General features: G+C 45.6%; 1 protein-coding gene across 2 annotated transcripts in view; it reads left to right on the top strand.

The window, feature by feature from the left end:
- The window catches only part of TNC (tenascin C), a 209,704-nt gene that overhangs the window by 167,080 nt on the left and 24,415 nt on the right, over nucleotides 1-18,209 (top strand). For both annotated transcript variants that reach the window (XM_082263948.1, XM_082263949.1), the window contains one exon: nucleotides 17,799-17,950. In XM_082263948.1, the coding sequence (XP_082120074.1) occupies nucleotides 17,799-17,950 (152 nt within the window). The remainder of the gene's footprint in view (nucleotides 1-17,798; nucleotides 17,951-18,209) is intronic.

Genomic DNA, 18,209 nt, shown 5'->3' with positions numbered 1-18,209 from the left:
CTCCAGTTGCATAGTGGAAGAGTCCCATACATGAAAGTATTAGGTTATAATAGATTTATGGAACATTATGACAACTTCTTACATGTACAGGATGTAAAACATCTGTGCAAAACCTGCTCCAAAATATACCCCCGAATTGATTTCACCATATGGGCATCTCTCTCTTAAATACTGACAGTACGCTATCTAAGAAAAAATCTAAGTAAAGCTGAACACTAGAAAAAGAGCTAACTACACAGATGAAACACATATTGGCTGTTTTACCTGCCAAAGGTTTAATATTTCTGTCCATCCAGTCCTGAGACTTACACAGCTCTGTTCCCATTCCCTCACTCCCAATGAATGGTCTACCATACCTGGATTGCTCCGTTCCCTCACCCCCAAAGACTGGTTCAACAAGCTTGGACAGCTCCATTTCCTCACTCCCATGGACTGGTCAACCATACTTGGACAGCTCCGTTCCCTCACTCCCAGTGACTGGTTCAACAAGCTTGGACAGCTCCATTCCCTCACTCCCAGTGACTGGTCAACCATGCTTGGATTGCTCCGTTCCCTCACTCCCAGTGACTGGTTCAACAAGCTTGGACAGCTCCATTCCCTCACTCCCAGTGACTGGTCAACCATACTTGGACAGCTCCGTTCCCTCACTCCCAGTGACTGGTTCAACAAGCTTGGACAGCTCCATTCCCTCACTCCCAGTGACTGGTCAACCATGCTTGGACAGCTCCATTTCCTCACTCCCAGTGACTGGTCAACCATACTTGGACAGCTCCGTTCCCTCACTCCCAGTGACTGGTTCAACAAGCTTGGACAGCTCCATTCCCTCACTCCCAGTGACTGGTCAACCATGCTTGGATTGCTCCATTCCCTCACTCCCAGTGACTGGTCAACCATACTTGGACAGCTCCGTTCCCTCACTCCCAGTGACTGGTTCAACAAGCTTGGACAGCTCCATTCCCTCACTCCCAGTGACTGGTTAACCATACTTGGACAACTCCGTTCCCTCACTCCCAGTGACTGGTTCAACAAGCTTGGACAGCTCCATTCCCTCACTCCCAGTGACTGGTCAACCATGCTTGGATTGCTCCGTTCCCTCACTCCCAGTGACTGGTTCAACAAGCTTGGATAGCTCCGTTCCCTCACTCCCAATGACTGGTCAACCATACTTGGATTGCTCCATTCCCTCACCCCCAGTGAGTGGTTCAACAAGCTTGGACAACTCCGTTCCCTCACTCCCAATGACTGGTCAACCATACTTGGATTGCTCCGGTCCCTCACCCCCAGGGACTGGTTCAACATGCTTGTACTCCTCCCAGGGCGCTTCTCTGCATCGCTCTTTCATGGCTCCAGGGTGGGTCCCTAGGTACTCTGTTCCGCAGGGTTGGTTCCACTAATTGGGGAACTGGCCACTAGTAAAGGGACCGAGCATAACATCCCTTCACTACCTTTTTCCTGGCTGGTTGGCTGATTTAGCAAACGACACAAATATGGTAGTCATTAACAATAGCAACATAGCTTAGCACAGTTCAACAAGCTTGGACAGCTCCATTCATAGTAACATAGCATAGTTCAACAAGCTTGGACAGCTCCGTTTCCTCACTCCCAGTGACTGGTCAACCATGCTTGGACAGCTTCATTCCCTCACTCCCAGTGACTGGTCCAACATGATTGTACTCCTCCCGGGGGCTTCTCTGCATCGCTCTTTCATGGCTCCAGGCTGGGTCCCTAGGTACTCTGTGCCACAGGGCTGGTTCCAGTAAGTGGGGAACTGTCCGATAGTGAAGGGACCAAGCATAACACCCCTTCACTACCTGTTTCCTGGCTGGTTGGTTGCTTTAGCAAGTGACACAAATATGGCAGTCATTAACAATATCAACATAGCTTCCTCTGGAAAGCATTCTGCTCGTTAGACTCTGTACTGTATCTTCTCCAAATTTAGTCCCCTTGTTGTAAGCCCTGTTCTTTTGATACCCCATGAATGCATCCCTTTAGAGCAGGGGTCTTCAAACTATAGCCCTCCAGTTTTTCAGGAACTATAATTCCCATCATGCCTTGTCATGTCTGCGAATGTCAGATTTTTACAATGCCTCTTGGGATGTGTAGTTCCGCAACAGCCGGAGGGCCGTAGTTTAAGGATCCCCGCTTTTGAGGCTTCAGAGCAGGCAAATCAGATGAACAATGAGGCTGGGTTCACACTTATGTGAATTGGATGTAGATTTCCCCGCATCCAATTTGCATGACAGGAGACTGTAACCGGCTCTCAATGGAGGCGGCCTCTGTCCGCACTGAAAAAGGGTCCTGTGTGTCTTTAGCTCAGTTTCAGGTCTGAATTTAGGCAAAAATGCTGACCTAATTCGAACCTGAAATGGAGGTCAGGGATGCATCGGACCCCCTGCTGCGGACTGCCGCCACAGCTAATGTGAACCCGGCCTAAAGATCTTTTACTGTGGTACTTGCAAATAACAAGTAACAGTTCTTAAAGACATCTTCCATACAGTTTCCTGTATGAAGCTCTCTAGTGTCCCACAAAGTGATGGTACCTTAGGCAGATGCAGGGGTGTACGTATAGGGTCGCAGGGGTCACAATTGCGACCTGACCCCATGCTCCAAGGGGCTTGTCCAGACCCCCTGTACACCTGGATGGGAGGGTGAGCGACATGTAGAGGAACCAATCCCTCCATAATGCTGCCTAATGCCCGCTTCTTCTCCTCTCCCTCCTGCAGATATTCAGCGGCTGCAGGAAGGAAATGAAGGGCATTGATTCTTCTACATGCCGCCGTCTCTCTATCCCTGTCCTTCTGCCCTGGGCCCCTATGTGCTCCCCTGGCCCCTCCTCATCCAACAGCCCTGCCACATTTCCCCCTCCCACCGGCAGGAGATACTGTCAGGACGGAGAACGGCCCCTAGAGCCAGCAATCGGTATCATTTTTCTTTAATTCATAGCTGAGGCTTAGTAAACTGTGTTTACTATGCTTTGGTTTATGAATGATCGGGAAGCTCTCTACAGAGCTATTCCTGTTCATTAAGAGCCGGTTCACACTGGGGCGACCTGTCAGGCGACCTGGTCGCCTGACAGGTCGCCGTAGGTCGCCTGCCATAAAGAAGCTGTGGACCCGTTCTAATAGGAGCGACACAAGCCGCTCCGACTTAGAAAAAGGGTCCGGAGCTTCTTTGGGGCCACCCGGAGCGACCTGCATTGGAGATGGAGGAGATGGAGATTGAGGTATCCTCAATTTCCTTTCTCTGTCTCAAAGGTGAAACATCAGAGGTCTGTTTAGGCCCCTGATATTTCACCAAAGCCCCCAACAGGGGTCCTAAAGAAAATGTTTAAATAATAAAAAATAAAATTGTAAAAAAATGTATTTGTTAATAAAATAAAATGGTAAAAAAATAATAAAAATAATAAAATGACAAAAATAAAAAAACTATTGACACCAGTGGCGGAACTACTGGGGGACGCAAAGGTCGCACTTGCGACTCGGCCCTGGCATTCCACCATCATGGGGGACTCTAAGACAGCAGGAAGGGGACCATAATAAAGGGTCCCACAAAGGGACTAAACTGGGAAGGGTGCCAGCCCGGGGCCAGGGGGCCCTTCATGGTTTCTTGCATCGGGCCCTGAAGGTTCTAGTTTCGACTCTGGGTAGATTGCTCCTTACAGAGTCCTTATCAAGGCAAGAGTCCATAAAAAGCAGTAATCCACAAGAAGTAGCAAGAAATCCATGATTTGGCAGTAATCCTCACAAGGCAGTAAGTCCATGACTGGCAGCTAAAAGTCCATAGAGATTCATAGCTACAAGTCTCCACTGAGAACCCCGGCTGGGCTCAAGGCAAGAGTCCATAAAAGACAGTAATCCACAAGAGGTAGCAAGTAATCACTTAGAGTCTGTGATTTGGCAGTAATCCTCACAAGACAGTAAGTCCATGACTGGAAGCTAAAAGTCCATAGAGATCCACTCGCACAAGTCCCCACTGAGAACCCCGGCTGGGCTCAAGGCAAGAGTCCATAAAAGATAGTAATCTACAAGAGGTAGCGAGTAATCCCTTAGAGTCCATGATTTGGCAGTAATCCTCACAATGGAGTAAATCCACATCTGGAAGCGAAAAGTCCATAGAAATCCTTTGGTACAAGTCCGCACTGGGAAGCCTGGCTGGGCTCAAGGCAAGAGTCCATAAAAGGCAGTAATCCACACAAGAGGTAGCAAGTAATCCCTTAGAGTCCATGATTTGGCAGTAATCCTCACAAGGCAGTAAGTCCATGACTGGAAGCTAAAAGTCCATAGAGATACACTTGTACAAGTCCCCACTGGTAACCCCGACTGGGCTCAAGGAAAGAGACCATAAAAGGCAGTAATCCACAAGAGGTAGCAAGGCAAGTAATCCCTTAGAGTCCATGATTTTTCAGTTATCCTCACAAGGCAGTAAGTCCATCTTTGGAAGCTAAAAGTCCATAGAGATCCACTCGTACAAGTCCCCACTGGTAACCCCGGCTGGGCTCCAGGAAAGACACCATAAAAGGCAGTAATCCACAAGAGGTAGCAAGTAATCCCTTAGAGTCTATGATTTGGCAGTAAGTCCATGACTGGCAGCTAAAAGTCCATAGAAGTCCCCACTGGGAATCCTGGCTGGGCTCAAGGCAAGAGTCGATAAAAGATAATCAAAGAAAGTGCAGCCCTAAACCAAATTGAAAATACAGTAAAATGACAGTTCAGTCCAAGAGAATAAAGTCCGCAAAATAGAAAACATATATCCCAGTGCAGTGAGTAATCGCAGAACAGGGTCATGCCACCTTCTGTTCTCCAATCCTCAATGTGAAAACCTTCCACCACTTGTAGAGAGTCCATAAAGACAGAAATCTACAAGAGGTACCAAGTAATCCCTTAGAGTCCATGGTTTGGCAGTAATCCTCACAAGGCAGTAAGTCCATGAGATCAACTCGTACAATTACCCAATAGTAACCCTGGCTGGGCTCAAGGCAAGAGTTCATTAAAGGCAGAAATCCACAAGCGGGAGCAATGAATCCCTTAGAGTCAATAATTTGGCAGTAATCCTCACAAGGCAGTAAGTCCATGACTTGCAGCTAAAAGTCCATAGAGATCAACTGGTACGAGTCCCCAATGGTAACCCCGGCTGGGCTCAAGGCAAGAGTTCATAAAAGGCAGTAATCCACAAGAGGGAGCAATGAATCCCTTAGAGTCCATAATTTGGCAGTAATCCTCACAAGGCAGTAAGTCCATAACTGGCAGCTAAAGGTCCTTAGAGATCAACTGGATCAAGTCCCCACTGGGAACCCTGACCGGGTTCCCACCACCCCTCAAGGGGGCAATCCACTCTGTCACAATAACACCAGTTATATGCAGTCTTGCCCCAACAAACCCAAATAACCTCTAGGGCACATCAGGAGCCCCTATTTATACAGTATGACCTGCAGGGGGCAGTAAGCTTCTTGAAAAGAGCTGAAAACCTGACCAGCACCATTAACCCTTCCTTCTCAGACACCATCAGCTCAGTAGGTCAACCTGAGGACACAGTGCAACATTTATACAATAGTTGACCTAGTTAACCTCAGAGCATGAACCCAGTAGAAGAAAAACTTTGATTTCTTTAGAACCTCTAGGAAGCACCAGCTTACAATCTTGGCAAGCAGTATAAATTTTTTTTTCAAAACTAGTAATAGGACAAAAAAAAAGAAAAGAAAAGAAAGTTGGTGTCAGTTACATAAATATAGAATGCGGCAGAATGAATATACAATCAATTGTGGAAAACAGTTTTGAAGGATGAGTCAGTTCCAATCGGAAGTCTGAACTTTAATGATGATGATGAGAAGAGATAAAGCCGTCTTTATAATATACTCCACCATTCTCCTTCTCCCGTCATCCTTTGATGTTTATGACAGTTTATTTGTTTCCACCGAATGCTACAATATCACGCCAGGGAAATAAATGAATATTTTGTATTGGGAAAGGCAGATAAACATGTTAATATAATAGGCGCTCTTCGCCTTCTTTCCCGAATAGCCGTAGTTTTATTTTTTTTCTGTTGGTTTCTGATGTTACGCCCTTAAATAGAAATAATGGAAATGTCCTGAATGTATTCATAAGGTTTATGATTTTTTCAAGTAAATCAAATAATTGAATCCCATCTAAACGTTAACATGTTAGAAACGTAGAAGAATTATGGCAGAAAAAAGACCAAGTGGTCCATTAAGTCTGCTCCATTTATATATATGTATGTGTATATATATATATATATATATATTAAAATATATATATGCCATTAAAGTTCATGTGTCTGTAAAGCAGGGGTCTCCAAACTGCGGCCTGGGGGCCGGATGCGGCCCTTTGCTTGCCTTTATCAGGCCCTTGGGTCACTTGTCCTCCCACTAATACGAGATACAAGATACGAGATAAGGGCCCTTTGCTTGCCTTTATCAGGCCCTTGGGTCACCTGTCCTCCCACTAATAGAAAATACGAGATAAGAGATAAGGGCCCTTTGCTTGTCTTTCTCATGCCCTTGGGTCACTTGTCCTCCCACTAATACAAGATATGAGATAAGGGCCCTTTGCTTGCCTTTATCAAGCCTTTGGGTCACTTGTCCTCCCACTAATAGAAAATACAAGATACGAGATAAGGGCCCTTTTCTTGCCTTTATCAGGCCCTTAGGTCACTTATCCTCCCACTAATACGAGATACGAGATAAGGGCCCTTTGCTTGTCTTTATCAGCCCCTTGGGTCACTTGTCCTCCCACTAATACGAGATACGAAATAAGGGCCCTTTGCTTGTCTTTATCAGCCCCTTGGGTCACTTGTCCTCCCACTAATACGAGATACAAAATAAGGGCCCTTTGCTTGCCTTTATCAGGCCCTTGGGTCACTTATCCTCCCACTAATACGAGATATGAGATAAGGGCCCTTTGCTTGCTTTTATCAGGCCCTTGGGTCACTTGTCCTCCCATTAATACGAGATATGAGATACGAGATAAGGGCCCTTCGCTTGCCTTTATCAGGCCCATGGGTCACTTGTCCTCCCACTAATACGAGATATGAGATACAAGATAAGGGCCCTTTGCTTGCCTTTATCAGGCCCTTGGGTCACTTGTCCTCCCACTGATACAAGATACGCGGTATGAGATAAGGGCCCTTTGCTTGCCTTTATCAGTCCCTTGGGTCACTTGTCCTCCCACTAATACGAGATACAAGATAAGGACCTTTGTCTTGCCTTAATCAGGCCCTTGGGTCACTTGTCCTCCCACTAATACGAGATACGAGATAAGGGCCCTTTGCTTGCCTTTATCAGGCCCTTGGGTCACTTGTCCTCCCACTGATACGAGATACGAGATAAGGGGTCTTTGCTTGCCTTTATCAGGCCCTTGGGTCACTTGTCTTTCCACTAATGCAAGAAACGAGATACAAGATAAGAGCCCTTTGCTTGCCTTTATCAGGCCCTTGGGTCACTTATCCTCCCATTAATACGAGATACTATTCTTCCCACTGACACCAAAAATGGGACACTATTCCCCCCCTAATATCAAAGATGCTGTTTACTCCGGCTGAAGCAAGGACAATTTTTACCCCCTACTGGCCAGAATACGGCCACCCTAAAGTCCGAATGACAGTAAACTGACCCTTTGTTTAAAAAGTTTGGAGACCCCTTGTGTAAAGGGCAGGCATCCCAATACTTTTGACAATATAGTGTACTTCAAGCATTACAATACCATGGTATTACCACTAGATGGAGCTGACAATCATAGGAAATAAATATGATAGACTCAATAATGTAACAATTGCTTTTCAACTAGACCCTTAACCACTTGCCGACCGCCGCACGACTATCTACGTGGGCGGTCAGCCCCTCACAGGCAAAGTGACGTAGGTCTACGTCGCTCGCCTGTGAGGGTTTAGGGAGCGAGCGCGCGCCGCCGGAGGCGCGCTCCCGCTCCCGCGTGGTCACGGACCCCCCCGCGCGCGTGACCGGCGGACCCGATCGCCGCCGGCCACTCTGCGATCGGCGGGGGAGAGGGAGAAAGTCAGGCAGCTTGTGTAAACAAGCTGCCTGTCATTCTCCTCTCTGTATGAGAGCTGATCACATGGATCTACTATGTAGATCCATTGATCACTCCTCATACAGTTGAAGCCACAGCCAATCACAGTTAGAATCACGCCCCTAGGGACACACACAGCCCCTCCCTCTCAAATAAAGTTAACCCCTTCACTACCAGTGCATTTTTACAGTAACAGTGCATATGTATAGCACTGATTACTGTAGAAATGTCACTGGTAACCCCAAAAGTGTCAAAAATGTCAGTCAAGGGTCCGATCTGTCCGCCGCAATGTCGCAGTACCGCAAAAAAAATCGCAGATCGCCGCCATTACGCGTTAAAAAAAAAAACAACAAAAATGACAAAAATCTTTCCCTTTGTTAGTAAACGCAATAACTTTTGCGCAAACCAATCAAAATACGCTTTTTGCGATTTTTTTTACCAAACATAGGTAGCATAAAACAAATTGGCCGAAAATATTAAAAAATTTTGATTTTTACATTTTTTTTTGGGGGAATTTCATATAAAAAAAAGGGAAAAATATTGCTATTTTTGCAAAATTTACGCTCTTTTTTTGTTTATAGCGCGTGATCAAAAAATCGCACAGGTGATCAAATACCACCAAAAGAAAGCTCTGTTTGTGGGAAAAAAAGGACGCCAAATTCGTTTCGGTACAGCGTCGCACGACCGCGCAATTGTCCGTTAAAGTCACGCAGTGCAGAATCGCAAAATGCCCTCTGGTCGTTTAGCAGCCAAATCCTCCGGGGCTTAAGTGGTTAAATGTGAAGTTTGCTTGAAAATTCAATTTTTCTTTTTTTTTTTTTCTGTGGTAAATGTGCGTTTTTATAGCATATGCAAATTATCAATGATTTACTGTATAGTGCATTACTTTACAAAATGCGGATCTCATCCATCATACTGCTATGAGGCCCACTAGGCATTCCTTTTTTTTGGCACAATTAACGCGCAGCTTGTAACACGCTGCATACACAGCTAGCTTTGTGCGCCAGATCCTAAAGCTTTGTACAGTCTGACCCAAACATGACCTAAAGGTCCCTAATTTCTCAACACATTGAATGGAAAGTATTTCTTTTTTTTTGAAAGGAAACATTTGCTTGGGGGAAAAAAAAAAAAAAGACCCTGTAGACAGTGACAAACGCCAGAGTACTTACTGTTCACAAGCAATATTAAACCTTGAAGAGCAAGGAAAGAATGTCTTCAGAGATACTTCCCTTGCGATGGCGCTCTTTCAAGCGCTCAAGATGGGCGTCAAGTACCCGTGGCTTCATCATCCTGAAATGTAACGCAGGCACATTTTTTTTTTAGTTAATCCCCCAAAGGGAACAAGTTAAGTTTTTGAGCCATTTAAACTAAAAAAGAAATATATGCTGGCACGTAATATTGAGATGCGGAATTTGGAAATAACAGAAATGTCATCCAAGCAAGATGCGTTGGAATAGCGAAGGATCGTTTTCTTCCAACATTTAAGACTTATTGGCTTTCAAGCATGCGTGGTAATCAACAGAAGCTTTAGTCGTTACTTTTTCTGGACTTTTGTGTTGTTGTGTGATAACACTTTAAGGCTCCCGAAGCTTACAAAAATTTATACAAAACGGACAGGTTTGACCAGGGCCCAGGACAAGGATGCAGAACTGAGTCTTCCTCTCTAGCTTCTAATGCGTTCCATAGAATGGGTGTACCACCTTGTGCCCATTCTCTACTCCCTTGCTCCACTTGCCCATGGTTGCCATGGAGTGTGCACAGCACATGAATAGCCTATGGCTCTGGGGTGTTTTTCCTGTCAATTTGTAGGGGGGTTCCTGTATAAGCTTTAGGCTCCATTCACACTCTTACAATTTCAAAGTTGTGCCGACTATGGTGCAACTTTGGTGCAACGTTGATGCAACTTTGGATGGGTGCAACTTGGATATGACTTTGGCTTTGACCAGTGATAATGGACAACTGTTACACACAAGCTGCATTTTATATAACGTTCAGGTATGACTTTCATGCAACTTCTGAGGGTTAACATTGAGGTCTATTGATCTCAAGTCATGAAAGTCAGGTGAAAGTAGTGCATGAACTACTTTGAAGTTGCTGCAACTTTAAGTCACGCATAAATGAATGGGTATCATTGGAAAACATGGGGAACGACTTGCCATACAACTTTGGACATCTGCCCCCAGGACAAGTGACCTAAGGGCCTGATAAAGGCAAGCAAAGGGCCCTTATCTCATATCTCGTATTAGTGGGAGGACAAGTGACCCAAGGGCCTGATAAAGGCAAGCAAAGGGCCCTTATCTCGTATCTCCTAATAGTGGGGGAGGACAAGTGACCCAAGGGCCTGATAAAGGCAAGCAAAGGGCCCTTATCTCATATCTCGTATTAGTGGGAGGACAAGTGACCCAAGGGTCTGATAAAGGCAAGCAAAGGGCCCTTATCTCGTATCTCCTATTAGTGGGAGGACAAGTGACCCAAGGGTCTGATAAAGGCAAGCAAAGGGCCCTTATCTCATATCTCGGATCAGTGGGAGGACAAGTGACCCAAGGGCCTGATAAAGGCAAGCAAGGGCCCTTATCTCATATCTCATATCTTGTATTAGTGGGAGGACAAGTGACCCAAGGGCCTGATAAAGGTAAGCAAAGGGCCCTTATCTCATATCTCCTATTAGTGGGAGGACAAGTGACCCAAGGGTCTGATAAAGGCAAGCAAAGGGCCCTTATCTCGTATCAGTGGGAGGTTAAGTGACCCAAGGGCCTGATAAAGGCAAGCAAGGGCCCTTATCTCGTATCTCATATCTTGTATTAGTGGGAGGACAAGTGACCCAAGGGCCTGATAAAGGCAAGCAAAAGCCAGAATTTGGCCCCCAGGCCGCAGTTTGGAGACCCCTGCTTTACAGGCACATGGACTTTAATGGCATCCCAGTCTTAGTCCGTAGTGTTAAATATTGAGTTGGCCCACCTTTTGCAGCTATAACAGCTTCAACTCTTCAGGTAAGGCTGTCCACAAGATGTTTTTCAGTGGTTGGGCTTGGCCCCTTAGTTCCAGTGAAGGGAACTCTTAGGATGTCAGCATACCAAGACATTTTTGATCATTTCAAGCTCCCAACGTCCGTAGGGTTAAGGTCAGAACTCTGTGCAGGCCAGTCAAGTTCCTCCACCCTAAACGCGCTCATCCATGTCTTTGTGGACCTTACTTTATGCACTGGTCAAAATCATTTGGTGGAGGGGGGGGGGATTATGGTGTGGGGTTGTTTTTCAGGGGTTGGGCTTGGCCCCTTAGTTCCAGTGAAGGGAACACTTAAGATGTCAGCATGCCAAGACATTTTTAATAATGATGTCCAAAGTTGCATGACAAGTTGCACAAGTGTAAACAGAGCCTTAAGTTCTGGCTGATGCAAGAAGAAGTGAGTAGAGAAAAGAAGAAGCCACCAGCTGGCAGAAAAGGTGGTGGCAACTGATGGTGATGGAGGTTTTGGTAGTGGGTATCTTGTGTTTGGATGGAGTGGAGAGTGGGCATGTTGGAGCACAGTGTGACAGCAGTAGCTGTCAGAGCAGACAAAAAGCTATGTTCCTTTCATTGCCAGCCACTGACCTGGGGCATGCATGCAGTGTGTGAAAGGGGGGGGGGGACCCTTTTACCCCCACCTTGTCCCTGCCCTGTTTGGATGCCTTACTTCTCCCTGACATTTAGGGGACCAAAATCTGTTCGGTCTAGGGGGCATTTCAGTAAATTACTTATTTCTTGGTCCCACAGGTGTCCTCCCAGGCCAGTTCCATTATTTCAACCATTCCCACAAATCACCTTCTGTTCTCTGGTCATGTGGTCACCCCTCTCTCCAACATCTTTTCGTACAATGCAGAACTAGCAACCAAAACTGGTCCTATATTGTAGGCAGGGCCGTCTTTAATATTGATTGAAACCTGGGCAAACATTTTGTGGGCCCTCTCAAATCCTTTTAGCAACTATTCTCAGGCAGTGCAGGCTCAAGGGGCAGCTGCTTTAGGCCCCACAACAATGACTGGGCCCGGGGCAACTGCCCCTTTTGCCCTGCCTTAAAGACAGCCCTGATTGTAGGTGATGACATTGAGGACCAGTAACCTTTCAAAGGCAGAAAAAAAAAAAAATCTGTCAGATGTAGGACTAAGGAATAAGGTAAGTATTCCTCTCTATTACTTCCCCCTAGACCAACCTTTCTCATCAAGGGTTCCATGGAAGCCTAGGGTTCCTTCAGAATTGGCTGGGGGTTCTTTGAGCTGTGGCTGATTGACCTCCCATTTGATGGTGCTTGCATAATTCTGGAGTCTATACCTATTGGCAGCGCCAACTGCGTGACACTAATGGTATTTTTGGTTGTCTTTAAGGAAGGTTTTTGGCCACCATGGCAAAAGGGGAATTTTTTCCCATTTACCTTAAACTAAACTGGTTTTAGAAGAGGTTCTCCAAGGCCATAAATTTACTTCAAGGGTTCCTCTTGGGTAAAAAGGTTGAGAAAGACTGCCATAGACCAAAGGTGGCAAATTAGGCCCTCTTGCTGTTGCAGCACTACATGTCCCATCATGCCTCTGCCTCTGGGAGTAACTGTCACTCTACCTATCGTGCCTCTGCCTCTGTAGATCCACAACAGATGGGGGGCCACAGTTGTTAGACGAGCATTAGGGCCTTAATGCTGAGCTCAAGGTTAACAGTTAAATATAGAGGTGAAATATATATATATATATATATATATATATATATATACAGCATAAGGGAGCTGCCAAAAGATTTATTTTTTGTCTATCCAGTACCGAGATTTACACAGCTTTACCACAAACCACAGTCCTGTCTGGAAGTCTGCAGCACCAGAGTGCATTGATTTTTTTTTAATACAATATTATGGCTAATTTGCATACCTAAATGCTATTTATATTTTTTATTTTAAGAATATTCAATTATTTTATATATTACACCCTTTTAATAAATCCCCTGCCTATTTTTATTTTAGTTTTTTGAGTGGCTGACAATGATCAACCATTGAAAATAAAATAAAATACAATAAAAATTTAATTAAATTAAATATATAAAATAATATCATCTATTCCTTTGTAATTAATTATGTTCTTATTCTTCATACTGTTATTATAGCTTACAATTACACTATTAAACAGGGACACACTGCCATCTTCAGGCAGCAGTAAAATATGCAGGCTGAAGGCCATTTATTGAAAATTAATGTATATCGATTTATTTATTTTTGTGGATAGAGTAGGGATTGGTTAAAACCCTTTTTTGGTCCATGAAGATTTCCATTTGCTTCTTTAAATTCAGGTAACAACACTAATTACATTTTAAAACACATTTAATGAAATATTAATTCAGACCTTCAATAACTTGTGTGTTTTATATCTGCCTGGAGCTCAGGTTTAAGGTTCAGAAACACACCAGAAGCCAAGCATCACTCAAAGCAGTTAAAGATTCCCATTGTGTACCCACACCAAATGCATCAAAGCACCAATGGTAGCCAATTTAGAGAGAGAAATAGAGAAAGAAAGAATGATGGTGCCCCCAAATGCACCACATATTACATTTTATTAAAAAGCTAAAAATAGTTAAGTGGAAGATTCTTGATGGACTTTCCGTGTCCTTTTTTTATTTTGTGAACATTGCCTGTAGTGCATGCATAGTACAGTACTCCCTCTCGACCCATAAGGACGTAAAGAAGGGGAGGGGGGGGAGGGGGTCAACCCCCCCCCCCCCCCCCATGTTGGCGGGCTGCTTGTCCATAGCAAGAAGCCGAGCCAACCCCCAACCTAAAGTGAACTTCAGGGCAATTATATACCTTTGACCACAACTCTTTCAGCAGGGCAATTATATACCTTTGACCACAACTCTTTCAGATGTGTGGGTGGCAAGCGGAGACTGACCCCATTTCCACCTTCCTGGCTCTTCACCTCCTCACTCCCAGGGGTTCCCGTCGCTGGCTCACTTTATCAGGCCTGACAACCAAGGGACACCTGTAGTTTTCTCTCACTCTTCTAAGAGGAGCATGACACCTGAATAAAGACACCCCAAGGCTGTATGTGGTATGTGTCCTTTTACTGCCTCCATCAATACATGGCTCTTCCTGGGATGCAGACCCCAACACAGTTCTATAAGCAAAATGTAAGGAGCAGTTAATATTAGGCCCTGCCGGAGGCTGCTCGCAATTTCTGCAAAGGGCAGTCAGTCCCTGTAGCTCTGGTACTCCCCTCTACCTGGGCCCAGGAGGTGAGGAACCGAAGGGTGGACCAACTCCTGAGGTCTTCTTCTAGACCTGAACTGACCCATCTGAGTTCTCTTTCCCTCTAAGGACTACGGTGGGGAGCCCCAGGGTTCCCTTGTCCCCCCACCCACCTGAAGTGGGAAGAGCAGGAGCACCCAACACAGTTTTATGGGCAAAATGTAAGGAGCAGTTAATATTAGGCCCTGCCGGAGGCTGCTCGCATCTTCTGCAAAGGGCACTCACTCCTGTAGTTCTGGTACTCTCCTCTGCCTGGGCTAGGAGGTGAGGAACCAAAGGGTGGACCAACTCCTGAGGTCTTCTTCTGGACTGACCCACCAGAGTTCTACTTCCCTCTAAGGACTATGGTGGAAAGCCCCAGGGCACCCCTGTACCCCCCCCCCCCACCACCTGAAGGGTGAAGAGCAGGAGCACCCAACACAGTCCTATAGGCAAAATGTAAGGAGCAGTTAATATTAGGCCCTGCCGGAGGTGGCTCGCATCTTCTGCAAAGGGCAATCAGTCCCTGTAGCTCTGGTACTCTTCTCTGCCTGGGCCCAGGAGGTGAGGAACCGAAGGGTTGACCAACTCCCATCTGGACCTGAACTGACCCATCAGAGTTCTCCTTCCCTATAAGGACTAAGGTGGGGAGTTCCCTGGTCCCCCCCCCCCCCCAAGACCAGGAGCACAGCTGCTAGATGTTGCCTCTTTTTCTTCCTCTCTGGTCTGACCCACCTCCCTCCCTTGTCATGCCTAAATTTCCAACCTCTCCCAGGGGGACAAGGCACCATAAAGGGGACCTGCTCTACCACCTGCCTACACATAGGGTAACTTCAGCATAGCAGCTAGTGCTCTCTCTTAGAAGGTACAAGAAGCACTTGCTTTGCATCTTACGCAGGGTTCCCCAGGTTTTGGGGCCGCGACTACCCAAAAATATTTTGGGCTCATGTTTTAGGCCCCTTCCACTGTTATGGCAATTTTGCCACACCTATAATTTGCTGTGCCGTGTGCAGAGCACTTCCTAATTATGCTCATCAAGGTGCCCAAGGACGAACCCAACAGCGATCCAATCCCAGAATCCGTAAGATGTTGAATAAGGACCCAAGTGTCAATATGGCTTAACTCCAGCTTGCATGCACTGTTTAATGCCCAAAAAGGGGGGCGCTAACCTGAAAAAAGGGTCACTACTACAGATGACAGATTGAGTGGCAATAGAAAGCGTAGGACTGCTCTGAACCATTATCACCAAAATAGGTCAAACAGATACTTGAGTTGGTTATAGAAATATGCTGAGCGTACTTGCATTGTATAGAAAACAGCAGAAAAGCAGCTTTAAAAACACATAAAGTCATTTGCTTCGAAAAAGTTGTAATTTACAGCAGATCCGTAAAAAAAAACGATAAAAATAGAAATGTCATAACATGCAGGTATGTCAAGAGAGCATTGTCATAACACATTCCCAACGTCAGAAAGCAGCTCTCTTAGTACATATCATTATGTCAGAACATAGACGGGGTCACCGGTGTTAATGAGGAAAGCACTACAGAATGTCAGAGCAAGTAAAATGTCACACTGTCAGCATTCAACATGTTGGGACTCATCACCCCCTACACAATTAGCATGTACTTGTCATCGCCTCCAACCTCCCCGCCACCAGAAAGGTCCTTGGATGTCCTGTCCTTAAGTGCCCCCTGTGCATCCAAATAAGACCATCTGTGTGACAATGTCAGGTGTACTAGAGCTCCATATAGTTACATTGTAAATAAGGTTTAAAAAAAAAAAGACACAGGTCCATCAGGTTCAACCTCTACGTGAGGTTACAAGCATACACTTTGCTGCAAATGGGTAAAAAATATAATTATGTATGAGAGCTAACCCAGAACTGTACATGTACTGCTAATTATTATAGACTAGAATGAACTAATAAGAGAGACACGGAGCATCTGGGGCTCTAAGATTGCTACGAGAGGGTTGTCAGAGATCCAAGGATGCTAATCATAGACGTGCTGCCACCATCCAACCACCCTCAGGCATGTAAACTTACCAATTGGTCTATAAATGTGGGCAGTTGGAACTTTTCTTTTAAATCTCTAAGTGACTTAGTTAGACTTTGTAGGACTTTTTTATTTAGATCTATGGTTGACTCAGCTGGAACTTAATTGAGCAGCTGGATCTTTAAGGGCCATAGCCATAGCAAATGTAACTACAACAGATGAAACAAGTATCTCTGCAGTGGCATCAACTAACTAACAAAATTTAAACAGGTCTTTGTGCACACGCTGTGGCTGTGGGTGTTTGTGCCTCTAGTGAGTGGGGTACCTCTGAATGTAGCTGAAAGTACCTGGCACTTAGTAGTTGACATTCGGTTGGGCCCTTCTTTAGGTGGTGCACTGTACCTTTAATAGTGTTAGTAGATAACAGAGGCTAAGCTGCTAAGTAGGAACAGTCCCTGTTTGAGCTAACAGAGTGTGGCGGGTATTGAGGACATTTTGGCTGTGGGTGCTTGTGCCTCTAGTGAGTGGGGTACCTCTGAATGTAGCTTAAAGTACCTGGCACCTAGTAGTTGACATTCGGTTGGGCCCTACTTTAGGTGGTGCACTGTACCTTTAGGAGTGTTAGAAGATAACAGAGGCTAAGCTGCTAAATAAGAACAGTCCCTGTTTGAGCTAACAGAATGTGGCGGGTGTTGAGGACATGTTGTTCAGCTCACCACTTCCTGGCAGGCAGCTAATTAAATCCCAATGGCTTGATGATCAGCAGTTCCCAGCGATCAGGTCCTGGATCCTTACAGAGGCCACAGTCTCAGATTCCAAAAGCGCAGTGACACTCTCTCTTAACTCAGTCTCTAGAGGCAGCTCTAGCAGGTTAGGATCCAGGTAAGTCCCCTGTCCCTGATGTGGGGCAACAGACACAGCAACAGGTCCTCTTAGCTTCCCTTTAATGGCTCAGGTCTCTCATATGTGAGGGACAACAGATTTTTGCCCCCTATGTGGAACAGTTTTGCCTGTGAAACAGTGAAATTCACCTCCTCCAGGAGCAGGGATCAGAGGGGGTGGGGGGGGGGGGGGGGCTGAAGTCCAGTAGCCATTAGTGTGGTGCAGCACCCCTTTCAAAACGACAATTCCTAAAGTCCATAACTTCTGCCCAGCAAGTCCTTTCTGATGCTTTTATTGGCTCTCACTCCCCTGCCTTCTGATTGGATCTGATCTGCCCTGCACTGGTGACTTTGTCCGCCAATGTGAAGTCATCTATTTATAAGGGTTGGCAAATTCCATTTATAAAGCTCTTGGCAAAATGTCATCCTCTGCCAGATACCAGTGTTGTTAAAGAGACAAAACGTGATGAAATGTGCATGTATTGCGGAAGTTTACCGTATTGGGATGTTTTTTTGCCCTGACATACATTTAATGGAAAATGCAACAACAGTAGCCGCCATGTCTTTCATGCTACCAGATTCCTTTAAGCAGTGCTTTTGGTTTTTAATATATTTTACTGATTGTATCTTCTCTGTCATATTGCAGCTGGGCGTCTGTATCCATTGCCTAGAGACTGCTCACAAGCCCTTCTGAATGGAGAAACAGAGTCAGGAATGTATACCATATATGCCAACGGTGATCAGTCTCAACCCATGGAAGTCTACTGCGACATGAATGTCGATGGTGGAGGATGGATTGTAAGTATTAAGACAGGACAAATACACCATACAATGACATGTCAAAAATAAATTGGTATGGTAGGTGTATGCAGGACTGGAACAAAGCCTGGGCAAGAAGGGAAGATGCCCTGGGCACAGTGAAGTAAAAGGGCAGAGAATGGACACATGGCAGTAAATCCACTCTATAGCATGCATTAACAGTGGAGGAGGGGGCACAGTTCCACATCCTTGCCCTGGGCAGTGGGCACTAGACAAACCTGTCCTGGTAATGGTACTG

Source organism: Pelophylax lessonae, assembly GCF_965119305.1.
Source record: "Pelophylax lessonae genome assembly, chromosome: 7".
Classification (NCBI taxonomy): domain Eukaryota; kingdom Metazoa; phylum Chordata; class Amphibia; order Anura; family Ranidae; genus Pelophylax; species Pelophylax lessonae.
This window is presented reverse-complemented; position numbering and strand designations above follow the sequence as displayed.